Raw genomic sequence first — 14,237 nt, forward strand, 5'->3', positions numbered from 1 at the left:
ACGGCCGTATTCCCAGGTGCAGAACTCCCACCACAGAAGCGCTGCTGTTCGCATTGCTTCTTCCGCGTCCCGACCGCAGCACCCCGACCCCCAGGATGCGCTTCTCCCCCCGCGGGGCCGGGGCTGAAGGTGCGGGAGGCCACCGCACGGCGGCGCTGTTCCTCGGCGGACCGCGGCTCGGCCGCGTCACGTGACTCGGTCGGGTGACCGCCGGCGCGTCATGGCGGAGCGGAGCGCCGTTCCGCTGCTGTGGGCGCTGCTGCCGTGGGCGCTGCGGGGCGCGGCCGGCGGCCCGCCCAGCTTCGTGCTGCTGCTGGCGGATGATTTGGGCTTCGGAGACCTGGGCAGCTACGGGCACCCCTCCTCCGCCACGCCCCACCTGGACCGGATGGCGGCCCGAGGGCTGCGCTTCACCGATTTCTACAGCAGCTCTGCGGTGTGCAGCCCCTCCCGGTGCGGCCCGCGGCGGGGCGGAGCTGCGGTTCTGGGGACGGCGGCGGGGGGGTGGCAGCGGGAACAGGGAGCGAGGGAGCCGCGGTGCGGGCTGCCGGGTGCGGAACCCCGGAGCCGCGGGGCTGGAAGGGACCGCTGGAGTCCCGCCGCCCGGCCCCCCGGCAGCTGCGCACAGAGCGTCCGGCTGGGTTTGGATCCCTGCAGAGGGGATCCCCCGCCTCCGTGGGCAGCGGCGCCGGGGCTCCGCCACCCCCGGGGGGCAGCACGAAGTTCTCCCTGGCGCTCGCACGGAACTCCCCGGGCTCCGTTCCGTGCCCGCCGCCCCTCGTCCTGTCGCCGGGCAGCGCCGCACGGAGCGCAGCCCCGTCTCCCCGATGGCTGCCCCTCAGGTACCATCGGCACCGCTCCGCTCCTCCCTCGATGTTCCGTTCCCCGGGTGCGCAGCCCGGGGGCTCTCGGCCCGGCCCCGTCAGGAGGTGCTCCGGGTCCCCCCGTCTCCGCATCCTCCCTGGGCTCTCTCCAGCAGTTCCCGTTCCGCCTGGAACTGCAGAGCCCCACGCCGATGGCGGTGCTCCAGCTGTGCCCCCTCAGGGCACGGAGGAGGGGAGGAGCAGCTCCCCGCCCTGCTGGCAGCGCTCTGTGCAGCGACCCCAGGCTCCCGTCGGCCTGACACTCCTGAAGGCTGTGCTGCCATTCAGCGAGACCTGGACAGGCTGGAGAGCTGGGCAGTAAGAAACCGGATGAGGTTCAACAAAAGCAAGTGTAGGGTCTTACACCTAGGGAGGAATAATTGCATGCACCAATACAGGCTGGGGGATGAGCTGCTGGAGAGGAGCTCTGCAGAGAGGGACCTGGGCGTCCTGGTGGACGACAGGTTGGCCATGAGCCAGCAGTGTGCCCTCGTGGCCAAAAAGGCCAATGGCATTCTGGGGTGCATTAAGAAGAGCGTGTCCAGCAGGTCGAGGGAGGTGATCTTCCCCCTCTACTCTGCCCTGGTAAGGCCTCATCTGGAGTACTGTGTCCAGTTCTGGGCTCCCCAGTACAAAAAAGACAGGGATCTCTTGGAAAGAGTCCAGCGGAGGGCCACAAAGATGGTGAAGGGCCAGGAGCATCTCCCCTATGGAGAAAGGCTGAGTGAACTGGGTCTGTTTAGCCTTGAGAAAAGACGACTGAGAGGGGACCTGATCCAGGTTTATAAATATCTGAGGTGTGGCGGCCATAGCGGTGAGGCCGGGCTCTTTTCAGTGGTGCGTGGAGACAGGACGAGGGGAAACGGACATCAGCTGCAGCATAGGAAGTTTCACACGAATGTGCGTAAGAACTTCTTCACGGTGAGGTGACGGAGCACTGGAACAGGCTGCCCAGGGAGGTTGTGGAGTCTCCTTCTCTGGAGATATTCAAGTCTCGCCTGGACGCCTGCCTGTGCGACCTGGTGTAGGGAACCTGCTTTGGCAGGGGGTTGGTCTCGATGATCTCTAGAGGTCCCTTCCAACCCCTACAATTCTGTGATTCTGGGCCACCGGGGCACGCCGCCGTCTCACGGTCACCTTACGGTCAGCACCGGTTCGCCGTTGGCCACCGGGACCCTCAGGTCCTCGTCCGCGGTGTTCCTTTCCGCAGCTCGGCCCCTAAGCTCCGTTGCTACTCGCAGTTACTCCTCCCAGCCGCACGGTTCGGGCGGTCGATGCCCGGCTGGTGCAGCACCGTGTGAATGCCGGCCTTCCCCCCTGCAGGGCCGCCCTGCTGACCGGCCGCTTCCAGATGCGCTCCGGGATTTACCCCGGTGTGTTTTACCCTGACTCCCGGGGAGGCCTTCCGCTGTCTGAGGTCACCGTTGCAGAGGTGCTGAAGGCCAAAGGTTATGCCACAGCCATCGTTGGCAAATGGCACCTCGGCCTGGGCGCTCGTGGCTCCTTCCTGCCCATCCACCAGGGCTTTGACCACTTCCTGGGGGTGCCGTACTCCCACGACCAGGTGAGGAGGAGGGAAGGTGGGGGAGTGCCCCAGAGGTGGGGGGCCGCGCAGGTGTGGGTGGCTGCAGGCCGGAGGAGAACATGGGTGCCGGAGGGAAAAGTGCTTTAGCAAGGTGCTCGTGCAATAAGAGTGGTTTGCAGAACGTGGGCAGCAGTTGTCTGTGGGGACGCGCAGCCCTCGCTGGGTTGCAGGAGGGAAAGTCAGCTTCTGGGTTGCAAAGAAACACCTGAACTGCTGTGAGGAGAAAGCATAGCACGGTTCTGGGGTGGGCATAAACCCCCCGGGTTTCTAGAGGGACTCCCGTAGGACCTGGGGGTGGGCTGCTGTGAGTCTCCTGCCCCCCCGACTCGCTGTCCTGCAACACAGCTGGAAGAGCGTGCTGTGTGCTCTCTCCAGGGCCCCTGTCAGAATCTCACCTGCTTCCCACCCGACATCAAGTGTTTTGGGACCTGTGACCAGGGCCTCGTGCCCGTCCCGCTGCTCTGGAACCAAAGCATCGTGCAGCAGCCGGTCTCCTTCCCCGACCTGGTGCCTCTCTACAACAAATTTGCACGGGACTTCATTGCCGACTGCGCCCGGCGAGGTGTGCCCTTCCTGCTCTACTATGCCTCCCACGTAAGAGAGAGGGGACTGCTGCGGGTCTGAGGGTGGGGGAAGCCTTTGTCCTGCTGGAGATTCCAGAAAGCACCTCGGCTCCTGCGGCCGTTGGAGTGCGCTGGGCAGTCAGCGCTTGGATGAAGGATGGGAGAACTCCCTGCCCCAACGTGACTCGGGGTTGGTGTTCCCGTGCCCGGGGTTTGTGGCAGCACCATTAGGGTTGTTATTCTCGAGTGGCTTCTTTCTGGCTGTTTCTGGAGCCCCAGCAGCCCGTCTGAGGCTCTAGCCCTCACCGAGTCTGCACGGAGCCCGGCCTTTGTGTGTCGTGTCGGGAGGTGTTTCTGGGAGCGTTGTCGTGGGCGCTGTCACACATCTGCGTGCCCTCGCTGGGCTTCTCACTCTCCCTGGCTGAGCTGAGAACCAAACGCAACTCTGGGAGTTCGCAGAGCATCTCTCTCTGCCTTTTTTCCAGCACACCCACCATCCCCAGTTTGCAAGCCAGGACTATGCAGGCCAGTCAGAGCGCGGGCCGTTTGGTGATGCGCTTTCGGAGTTTGACGGCTCAGTGGGACAGCTGCTGCAGGCCCTGCAGGAGAATGGCCTGGAGAACACAACCTTTGTGTTCTTCACCTCTGACAACGGGTGAGTGGGCTCAGCCGGGCGGGCTTCTCCCGCTGATAAGGTCGTACTGCTGCGGTGTGGGGGAACTGGAGCAAGGCGTTGGGCGGCTGGGGCACGAGAGATGTGGTGCAGCAGTGCCAGGTGAGGTGGTGGTGCCCTGAAGTGAGGCAGAAGGTGGGCACTGCTCGGGAGAGCATCTACTGCATGATCTCCTCCTTGCTCCGGTGAAGCGGCTGTTCCCCTCGTGGGCAGAGTGCCCACTGGCTCGGGGTAGGACTGTGCGGGCTGTAGATCCACGAGTTCCCTTTGTGTGTGGATGCTTTGGGTCTCTGGTGCTGTTCGCTGCCTCTTTCCACGGCCCCTGTGGGAGTCAGAGAAGGGGTTGTGCAGACCTGTGAAGCTGATGGGAGGTGGTTCTTCTCTCACAGCCCTTCTACCATGCGGATGGCACGCGGAGGCAGCTCTGGCCTTCTGAAATGTGGGAAGGGCACAACGTACGAAGGTGGCATGCGGGAACCAGCAGTGGCCTATTGGCCAGGCCGTATCACTCCAGGTGAGCCTCAGCACTGCTTATGCCTTCTGTGTGCTGGCACGAGGCAGGGGTGTGATGGCGACTCAGTTGCCCTGAGATGATCGGAGAGAGGGAAGTGGTGAGGATGGCAGCTGTGGAAGTGGGGTTGGACGCTTGAACCTTTCTTTGTGTCTCGCTGTGTTGGGTGGCAGGAGTGACTCATGAGCTGGCAAGCACCCTGGACATCCTGCCAACACTGACTGCCCTGGCTGGAGCAGCTCTTCCCGACGTTTCCCTGGATGGTTATGACCTGAGTCCGCTGCTGTTTGAGTCAGGGAAGGTGAGTCCTGCAGGTCCAATCCGGTGTGGTCCATGGAGGCTGGGTGTGGGGCTGGTCATTGGCCCCAGCTGGGGACCAGGGCAGACCCACGACTTGGGATCTTTTGCGGGGTCTGGGCCATGCAGTGGGCTTACTGGCCTTCCCCCGTCTGCTCTGGGGCCCAGGAGCTTTGAGTGGGGAACGAGCACGATGCTCCTGCTCATTTGCTTCCCCCTGTTCTCGCCGTATCCTGGCTACAGCATCAGGGCTCTTCTGAGTCCCTGGAGACTCTGCCTGGTCCTGTCCCAGGCTCTTTTCCAGCCCCGTGGCCACAAGATGAGCCCAGCTCTGCTGCTCTCCACAGAGTCCCCGTCAGACCATGTTCTTCTACCCTCCATCCCCTGATCCACAGCATGGCCCCTTTGCTGTCCGGCTCGGGAAGTACAAGGCCCACTACTTCACACAAGGTTGGTGCCACCTCCTCTCTGCTCAGGGAGCTCTGGGAAGTCCTGCCTGGTTCTGCTGTCCCAAGCTCAGAGCAGCAGCTGAGCTGCTCTTGGCCGTGTCTTTTGCAGGTTCCTTTCACAGTGATACAACCCCAGACCAGGCCTGCCACGGGCTGACCCCGCTGACCCATCACGAGCCCCCGCTGCTCTTTGACCTGGAGTCGGACCCTGCTGAGAACTACAATTTGGTGCAGAGCGCTGCAGGGCCAGAAGTTTGGCAAGTCCTGAAGGACATCGAAGTGCAGAAGACACTTTTTGAGCAACGCATGGTGTTTGGGGAAAGCCAGATGAGGAAGGGCGGGGATCCTGCCCTGGAACCCTGCTGCAAGCCAGACTGCACTCCCAAGCCCTCCTGCTGCTGCTGCTCGTAGCCTTTTGCTGCTCCACCCCCCCCCACTGATCCTAAACCCACCAGACCCCTCCTGACTGACCACAGGTGGCCTGAGAGCCACCCCAGAGCTTCGGCTCAGTGACGCTGCCGAGCGAGGGAGTGCTGGCCCGGTGAGCTGAGGGCTGGGGAGGCCACCGGCCCTGCTGGGTGTGCAGGTCGTCGTCGGCCCTCCGAGCTGTGATCTGTGAACAGAAAAAACTCTGAGGGACCAGGGCGCAGAATCACCAGCAGAGCCAGCACGGCTCCTTTCGAGCCGCAGTTAAGATGAAGCACAGGGTACGGCCCGGTGTCTGGAGGTCCCAACCCGGCGGGAGCTGTGCTGTGCAGCCCTGGTGGGAACAGCTGTGAGCTGCAGCAGCATCACCGTGCAGGGGATAAGAGCACAGCAAAGAGCAGGATGGGCTGCATGGTCCTGGCAGCTTCGGGGATGGAGCTTTGGACAGCCGGTGCAGAGAGGACATGCCAGTCAGTCATAGAATTGCTCAGGTTGAAAAAGACCTTAAAGATCATCGAGTCCAACCACAACCCCACCATCCTACCCCAACTCTAACTAAACTCTAATTCTAACTCTGCTAAATCACGTCCTGGAGCACCACATCCAAATGCTTTTTAAACACATCCAGGGATGGTGACTCAACCACCTCCCTGGCAGCCCATCCCAGTGCTTCACAGCCCTTTCTGTACAGAAGTTTTTCCTGAGATCCAACCTAAACCTCCCCTGGCACAACTTGAGGCCGTTTCCCCTCGTCCTGTCACCACTTCCCTCTCCTTCTAAATAAGGTGGAGATGTGGCTGCCCTGATCCTTCTGTAAGGGCTGTGGATGCTGCAGCTGCCTGCAGTCGGGTGGGCTGTGCTCACTTTCCATCCGCATGACCAAAATGCTCTCTTGCTCAGGAGCTGATTGGCGTTCGTTAGCAGCCAGATGCACAGCAATCCCACCAGTGGTGATCCTTGGCATTTGGGGTCTCCGAGTGGTGGGTTGGGCCTGGAGCCCCTCCTGCTGGGGACAGGCTGGGAATACTGGGGCTGTGCGCCTGGGAAAGGGAACCCGAGGGGGGATCTGAGCGGTGCTGATGGACGGCTGATGGCAGGGGCTGGGGATGCTCAGTGATGCCTGGGGTTGGACCGGAGGACTCCAGAGGTCCCTTCCAGCCCCACAGCTCTGGAGTTCTGTTGAGAATAATTCTGAACAAAATATTAAAGTGGATGCAAGGCTCAATAAAACAACCCAACCAACGTGCAGTTTGCTTATACGTGATTTCTGATTCGGCCTCCACGCTGCCCCTTTTGTTTCTTTTCAATACTTACTCATCTTGCTTGGCTCCTCCCAAATAAGCAATTCCCCTCCCCAGTTAACTTTCCCCCATTGCTCCCGGGTGTTGCCGCATCGGAGCACAGAGCGGTGCTGTGTGCTGAGGGCATCGTGTGCTTCGGGGCCACGGCTGAGTTTCCTCGGCGCTGCTGCCCCGCTCCATTCCTGTCTCCATAAGGACCCCCGTCCCCCCATCAGACACGCGTGGAGCCATTCCCCGGTCCCACCGCTCCCCTCTACCTCCCGGAGAACACCGCTGAGGGGCACTGAGTCCCCGCAGGAGGCAAACTGCCCTCTGAGGCATCCTGTGCAGCCTAAGCAGGTTTGGGGCACCGCCTTCGGGACAGGATGCGAAACCGCAGCGAGGTGGGTTGGAGAGCCGCTCCTGGGGCGCGTGATGCCTCGAGGGCCTTCGGAGCGGCCGTTTGTCTTCGGGCCGGAGGCTGAAACGCGTGCTGCTGCCGTTCCCAAAGCCGGGCCGCACACTCAGCTGCGCGGCTCCGCATCCGTCCGTCCGAGCCGTAGGGCGCTGCTACGGCAGAAGGCAGCCGGGGGTCCCTTCCGGCTCCTGCCCGCACCCCCCCGCGCAGCCCCACGCGGTGGCACAGCCCTCGGAACCGACGGTTCTGTGACATCGGCGCCGCGGACAACGGGCACACGGCGCGTCGGGGGCGACGAAGCCGGGCGCGATGGGCTGCCGTGCGCCTCCGGGAGCGATGGCGCTGCTGCTGCCCCTCGCGGTGCTGCTGGCCGCCTGCCGGCCCGGGCACGGCTTCTCCGGCGGCTGCGAGTGAGTGGCCCGGCGGTGCCCCGTGGGGAGGGACGGCGGTTCAGACGCGAAACCTGACGCGTTTCTGCTTGCAGCACCTGCGGGCTCCGGCCCGTGGCTTATCACTATGGTGGGACGCGCGTCGTGGGCGGCACGGATGCCCCGCAGGGCGCCTGGCCGTGGATCGTCAGCCTCCAGAGTACGTGGTATGCGGGCACGGGACACATCTGTGGAGGATCCCTCATCACGCCGCAGTGGGTCCTCACGGCAGCGCACTGCTTCGACCACGCAACGTAAGGGCCGTCCCCTTCCCTGCGGCACAGACGGTGGGCGCTCCTGGGTGCCTTCCTGGCGGTGCGTGCCACGGCTTCCAGCAGCCCTTAGCTCAGTAATCCTCGTGCCCAAGGCACACCTGGGATGTCACAGCCCTTGTAGGACCGCTTTCCTCCCTGCTGCATTTGTAGGGATAGCAGGGAACTGGAGAAATGGTTGGAAGGTGAGGGAGGGCAGCTTTCAGTTGGCTGTCAGGGGGAAGTTGTTTGCTGTGAGAGTGGGGAGGTGCTGGAACAGCTGCCCAAAGAGGCTGTGGATCCCCGTCCATCCCTGGAGGTGTTCGAGGCCAGGTTGGATGGGGCCCTGGGCAGCCTGGGCTGCTGTGAGATGGGGAGGTTGGTGGCCCTGCATGGCACAGAGGGGTTGGAGCTTCGTGATCCTTGGGGTCCCTTCCAACCCTGACCATTCTGTGATTGTGATGTTGCCACGTTTCTTCTGAGCTTTTCTCTGCCCTTCTTCCAGCCCTGACACACCGTGGCACGTGGTGATCGGGGGCCACGATCTGAAACGCCTGGGCCCCGAAGCTGTCGTGCGCAACGTGGTGCGGATAATCCCACATGAATACTATCACAGAAACACCATGGCTAACGACATCGCCCTGCTTGAATTGGACCAACCCGTCCACTGCAGCTACTACATCCAGCTGGCCTGCGTGCCCGACGCCTCGCTGCAAGTGTCAGAGCTCACAGACTGCTACGTCAGTGGCTGGGGACACATGGGGCTGAGATGTGAGTACACAAAATGCAGGGGTGTCCCGAGTGAAAGCTTGGCATGCTGCCCAAACGGCCTCCCTGGTGGCAGGTAGGAACCCGGTGACACCACGGGGACGCATCCATAGAGAGGTGTGGGTCTGAGCCGTTTCCCGACGCAGGGAAACGTCGGTGCATCTCGGACACAAAGTCAGGACGTAGGGAAGGGCTCCACCCACACACGGGATAACAGGCAGGGAGCTGACGGTGCCCATTCTGCTCTGTGCTCACAGCTCTACAGGAATACGTCGAACCGTACCGTGTCCTGCAGGAGGCCAAGGTGCAGCTCATTGACCTCAACCTCTGCAACAGCAGCCGCTGGTATGCTGGGGCTGTGCACAGCCACAACCTGTGTGCTGGTTATCCGCAGGGCGGCATCGACACCTGCCAGGTAGGAGCTGCACGCCAACACACAGCTCTGCTCTCCTTGCAAGCCACCCTCCCAGCGCTGGGCGCCCAGCGGAGCTCCCCTCCCCTTCCCACCCGCAGCTCCTCACGCAGGCTCCCTGTACCCCACATGCCTGGGACTCTGCCCAGAGAGCCCCCCTGGAGCCCTGCAGGTCTGGACCCAGTCCTGGAAAACCCCTCTCCCCCACGGCCTGGATCACCGCACAGAGACGAGGGAGGGAGGGCGTTTCCAGGCCCGCGGCCCCCTTCCAGAAGCCTTTTTAGGCTCTGGAACCCAAGCAGAGCTTTTCTGTGCGGGGAATGTAGCTCTAGGGAGTGCTGTGAGAGGGGAGCCAGCTCTGCTGCTGACGTGGCCACCCAGTAACACTTGGGGCTCCTCTCCTCCACCACAGGGCGACAGCGGTGGTCCTCTCATGTGCAAAGACAAAACTGCTGACTACTTCTGGCTCATCGGTGTGACCAGCTGGGGGAAAGGCTGTGGGAGAATACAGCAGCCCGGAGTCTATGCCTCCACTCAGTACTTTCGCAACTGGATCCTGGTGCAGATGGGATTGCTTCCAGCAGAAGCGCCTACTTCAACACCATACCCAGTCTATATCTCGACCTCCTACCAGAGGCCCAAACCAACATACTCAAGCCCATTCAGACCGTGCCCATTTCCACGCCAGAAAGTCCTGGATTTCTTTAACCTGCTCCAGGAGCTCCTGCAGAGCCTTTGGGGAAGCAAGGCTTAATCAGCTGCACGGCGCAGAGCAGCCTGCAGTGCACCACCACCCCTTTCTTTGGGATAATGCCCAATGGCAGCCCATCTCTGTCCCACCCGCCCTCCTCCGACTGCACACAAACGCTGAAGTTTACTCAGCTGGACAAATAAAGCTTATTTTCACAGCTACCCGTGTCTCTGCTCAGTTCAATCTCCTGTGCCGGGCAAAGGCTTCCATACCCAGCACCGCAAAGCGAGGCTGCGTGCAGACTGCAGGCCACGAAAAGGAGAGAGCGGTCCATGAGGGCTGCAGTGTGCCTGCTCAGGGGGAGGGCACAAGGGACAGGTTGTAGGTGAGCAGCGGTCTCGGGGACAGCAGCTGCAACATCAAGTGTCTCTCAAGTGCCAGATACTGGTGAGCTGTGGGTGTGGGGGTGTGTAATGCACCAGGCAATTTAATGCCGGGCCAGCTCAGATGGCAGGAGACCCAATCTGGAAAGAGCTCGTGGTGCCCCACTGAGCGTGCAAGGAACTGATGACACCCAGCCCCCAGACGTGACCTGGATGCAGTTTCCATGCTGTTGTTTGAAGGATCTGTAGACTTGCTCTGCAAACCTAGAGAGCAAAGCCGCATCTAATTGTCGCTGCTGACCACCGGTCCCAGAAACTGCAGAGGCACTCATGGCCACGTTTCTGCAAGGGCACCACTCCATCCGTGTCAACGTGCTCTGCCAGCCACATCAGTGTCCTGGTGTGTCTCTGTCTGCACCTGGAACACACAGCACGTCACCACGTGGGAGCAGCAGCAGCCACAGCCATCAGCCTGGGCTGGGAGATGCCTCCTGGATATGAGACCACACCATTAAGTGGACCTACAAGGACAAATTCCATACGTCTCGAAGTCTACTGGATCTGTCTGGCCCACGGCAGAATGGAGAAGGGAAACTCAAAGGAACCCTACAAGGGGTGCAAAGGAACTCACAGGGGTGCACGGAGGCAGCGCTGGCTGGGCTGCGAAAGGAAGGGGAGGGCTGGTGGTTGGACTTGCGTTGTGCAGCAACTGAACTGCCTCATAACAAAACTGCAAAAAGAACCCAGACTCAAACCTTTTCCTTTTTCTTTTTCCTTTTCTTTTTTTAAAAAAAGTCTTTAGTAACTATTTTCTCCAGTAGGTACCATAAAGTCTCTGGGCAGGACCCCTCCCTGCAGGTACAGGAGTGGCTCAGCTCTCCCAGCAAGCTTTGTCTTGAAGAAGCACACGGATACTCCCACTGCTGCCTCGGCTGTGATGCACAGGGAGTCAGGGCCCAGCCCAGGGAGATCGAGCCCAGTCTCCCCATCACCAGAGATCTCAGGGCACGAGAAAAATCGCTTTCCTCTGCGGAGGTGAACTCTAAGCAGCCCCTGACAACTGGAGCAGAGAGAAAAGATGGACTCCAAGTGCGGTCCTTAGGAGGATGGGGGCTTTTCTTCAGGGCAGCTCTCCTCTTGATCCGACAAATTCTCACTCCTCTTCTCCAGGTCAAAGCTCTGCAAAGAAGTAGGACAAGAAAATGCTGAAGAGCACGACAGCTACACTCTGCTATGGCTTTCAAAATCAGGTTAAAGCAGCATAAGCTCTTCAGAGGGTCACCACCTTACCCCTTCCCACCTAGATATGAGCAGCACCCAAACCCAGCGCTGCCAGCATAAGGCAAATCTTTCAGTTCCTGTGAAATTTTCACCCTTTGGTACAGGCTCTGCTTTCCCCAGGGGGAAGAGCTGCCAACCACCTCAGGTTCTACACCCTGCACTCCTTCCCCTCCTTCCTTACCTCCAGTTCTTGCATGACCTCATCCATGAAATCTCCCGAATTCTGTTTGTAAGTAACTGCCAGCTTGATAGCATCATTGAAGAGCTGACAAGAAAGAGAGAACTTTGTCGCTCAAAGCAAAGTGATGGGATTCTTTAATGTATGAAAACTGTTCCCATGGGGGAAAAACCCAACTCTACAACTACTTATAGTCAGTGGGACTGCCCCACTTCCTACTCCGTGCTCATAGCAGTCTCCATGTACAGAGCTGAGACACACAGCTGTGCTTTACCTTCACTACATTGGTGCCATCTGCAGCAGACACAAAGTAAAAGGGCAAACTGAACTTCCGGGCAAAGTTGAAGCTTTTCTGGGTCATCTTCATATCCGCTGAGGGGAAAAAAGAAATGGAGAAACAGTCAGTAAGGCACTGGTATGGAAAGAATGGGAAATGGGAAACGGTTGGAAGTTGAGGAGGGCAGATTTCAGCTGGCTGTCAGGGGGAAGTTGTTTGCTGTGAGAGTGGGGAGGTGCTGGAACAGCTGCCCAGAGAGGCTGTGGATCCCCGTCCATCCCTGGAGGTGTTCAAGGCCAGGTTGGATGGGGCCCTGGGCAGCCTGGGCTGCTGTGAGATGGGGAGGTTGGTGGCCCTGCCTGCAGTGGGGGTTTGGAGCTTCGTGATCCTTGGGGTCCCTTCCAACCCAAACCATTCTGTCATTCTGTGAATGCAGTACTCTGCAGAACACGTTAAGACAGTTTTGTACTCTACAATTCAATACATCAGACACAGAAGAAGATAAGAGTGCCCTCTCCCCCACATGCCCTCTGACAGGACTGCTTCCAAGGAGCTGCATTTGGTTGTAAACACCACATTACTGGAAGTGCAGTGATGACAGAAAGGAAATTGAGAAGGAAAAGAACTCAGGGAATGCAGTCAGAGCACTGCAGGAATTAAGCAGAACACACCAACCACACTGGCTTTGTCAGGTAAGAAAACAAGGAACAATGTGGGAAAATTTGTAAAACAACTGGAAGAGATAAAAAAAAATAGTACAGTGTAACTGTAAAAAGTAACATCCAGGCCAAACATCAGCTGGGACTTGTCAGCCAAAATCCCACCAGATCACAGAACCACAGAACGGCCTGGGTTGCAAAGGCCCACAGCGCCCATCAGTTCCAACCCCTGCTGTGTGCAGGTCGCCAACCAGCAGCCCAGGCTGCCCAGAGCCACATCCAGCCTGGCCTCGGATGCCTGCAGGGATGGGATGAGCATCCACAGCCTCCTTGGGCAACCTGGGACATCACCCTTACCATGATACAAGCGTGAGCTTTGTGGTAATAGGAGGCATGCATGCTCTGGAACCTCTCTTGTCCAGCTGTGTCCCAGAAATCTGTAAGATAAAAAAATAAATTAAAAACAAAAAAAATAAAATAAAAAAAAACCTGACAAATTCAGGATGACACAACATCTCAACTTCTGTTTTTCTCACAACTTTAACCCAGGATGCAAACCCCAGCTCATCTAATCAGAGCCACAAATTAGGTTTCATCTCACTGATCTGAGACATTCTGGGGACAAGAGTTACCACAAAACCAGGGCCAGGCTGGGCAGAACAGCCTCCCATGGGAGCTGCCCCACGCTGCAGCAGGGAACAGAGCGAGGCTGAAGGAGCTGCAGAGACAAATCATCGTGGGATGTCCACAACCCCCGTTCCCCTGCACTGTCGGTGACAGGAGGAAGAAGCAGCTGATGGGGATTTGGTGTTTGTTCTGTTCAGGTTCTCTTCATAGAACGGTTTGGGTTTGAAGGGACCTTTCAGCCCATCTCATTCCAACCCCCTGCTGTAGGCAGGGACACCTCCCACCAGCCCGGGTTGCTCACAGCCCCACCCAGCCTGGCCTTCAGTGCTTCCATGGAGGGGGCGTCCACAGCCTCACTGGGCAACCTGCTCCTTCGTCCCACGGCCCTCGCAGTAAAGAATTTCTTCCTAATTCCTTCCCCCAGGAGGAGTGCTTTGCCCACGACAAAAGTCAGCAGCGATCCGCCCATCCTTACTTCGACCCACGAGCCTTTTCTCACCTCGTTTTCTCCCCCTGTTCTTTTGAGGGAGGAGAACAAGCGGCACGGCACAGCCCGGCTGCGAAACGGCTCTGCGACGCTGCTCTTCGTTCCTCCATCTCGCTGCCCACACAGCGCCGGGCGGCACCCCCAGCCCACCGCCGGGAAGCCCCGCGCGGCGCTTTGCGTCCCGGCAGCACCGCGGCCGTCCTGCCTTCCGACAGAGCTTCCGACAGGGCTCCGCACTTACCCACGAGCACCGCCTTCCCGTCCACCCGCGCTCGGTGTCGGTACAGCGTCAGGGCGAAGGTGGAGAGCTGCTGAGGGCGGCTGCGCCCGCGTTAAGGAGCCGTCGGATGAACCGTCCCCGCCGCTGCCGCCCGCCTCCCGCCCGCCCCACCGGCACCTGAGGGGCGCGGCCGGAACCGCGGATACAACCCGTCCAGCAGGAACCTCTCGAGCAGCCTGCGGGGAGACAGCGCGGCCGTCAGGAGCCCCGCCAGGCCCGGCCCGGCGCCCGGGGAACGCGCGCGGCCACGCACTTGGACTTGCCCACGGCGCTGTCGCCCAGGCAGATGATCTTCACGGCCTCCTCGGCGCCGGCCTCAAGCGGGGCCTCATCCCGGGGCTGCTCCGCCGCCTCCGCCATCGCTCCGCCGCCGCGTCCCCGCTGCTACGCGACACACGCGGCGCCGTCGCGCTCTGACGACGTCATCACCCGCGCGCCGTCGCGCTCTGA

General features: G+C 60.2%; 3 protein-coding genes across 3 annotated transcripts; 2 read left to right on the plus strand and 1 right to left on the minus strand.

The window, feature by feature from the left end:
* The first annotated feature begins 167 nt into the window (after positions 1-167).
* On the plus strand, positions 168-6,615 carry ARSA (arylsulfatase A). The gene is made up of 8 exons (XM_085234308.1): positions 168-453; positions 2,187-2,427; positions 2,824-3,042; positions 3,497-3,666; positions 4,074-4,198; positions 4,369-4,496; positions 4,840-4,942; positions 5,051-6,615. Exons 1-8 carry the CDS (start codon positions 221-223, stop codon positions 5,350-5,352), a joined length of 1,521 nt encoding a protein of 506 aa, XP_085090434.1. The 5' UTR covers positions 168-220; the 3' UTR covers positions 5,353-6,615.
* Positions 6,616-6,911: 296 nt separating this feature from the next.
* On the plus strand, positions 6,912-9,802 carry LOC146545151 (acrosin-like). Its single transcript, XM_085234401.1, has 5 exons — positions 6,912-7,475; positions 7,550-7,747; positions 8,250-8,515; positions 8,770-8,927; positions 9,337-9,802. The coding sequence occupies exons 1-5, from the start codon at positions 7,375-7,377 to the stop codon at positions 9,676-9,678; spliced, it is 1,065 nt and encodes a 354-aa protein (XP_085090527.1). The 5' UTR covers positions 6,912-7,374; the 3' UTR covers positions 9,679-9,802.
* Positions 9,803-10,754: 952 nt separating this feature from the next.
* Positions 10,755-14,231, minus strand: LOC104913513 (rab-like protein 2A). The gene is made up of 7 exons (XM_085234602.1): positions 14,041-14,231; positions 13,934-13,963; positions 13,520-13,828; positions 12,751-12,830; positions 11,732-11,829; positions 11,461-11,544; positions 10,755-11,177 (listed from the first exon to the last, which is right to left on the minus strand). Exons 1-7 carry the CDS (start codon positions 14,145-14,147, stop codon positions 11,097-11,099), a joined length of 789 nt encoding a protein of 262 aa, XP_085090728.1. The 5' UTR covers positions 14,148-14,231; the 3' UTR covers positions 10,755-11,096.
* Between the last annotated feature and the right edge of the window lie 6 nt (positions 14,232-14,237).

Source organism: Meleagris gallopavo, chromosome 1, assembly GCF_905368555.1.
Source record: "Meleagris gallopavo chromosome 1, MGAL_WU_HG_1.1, whole genome shotgun sequence".
In the NCBI taxonomy this organism is placed as follows: domain Eukaryota; kingdom Metazoa; phylum Chordata; class Aves; order Galliformes; family Phasianidae; genus Meleagris; species Meleagris gallopavo.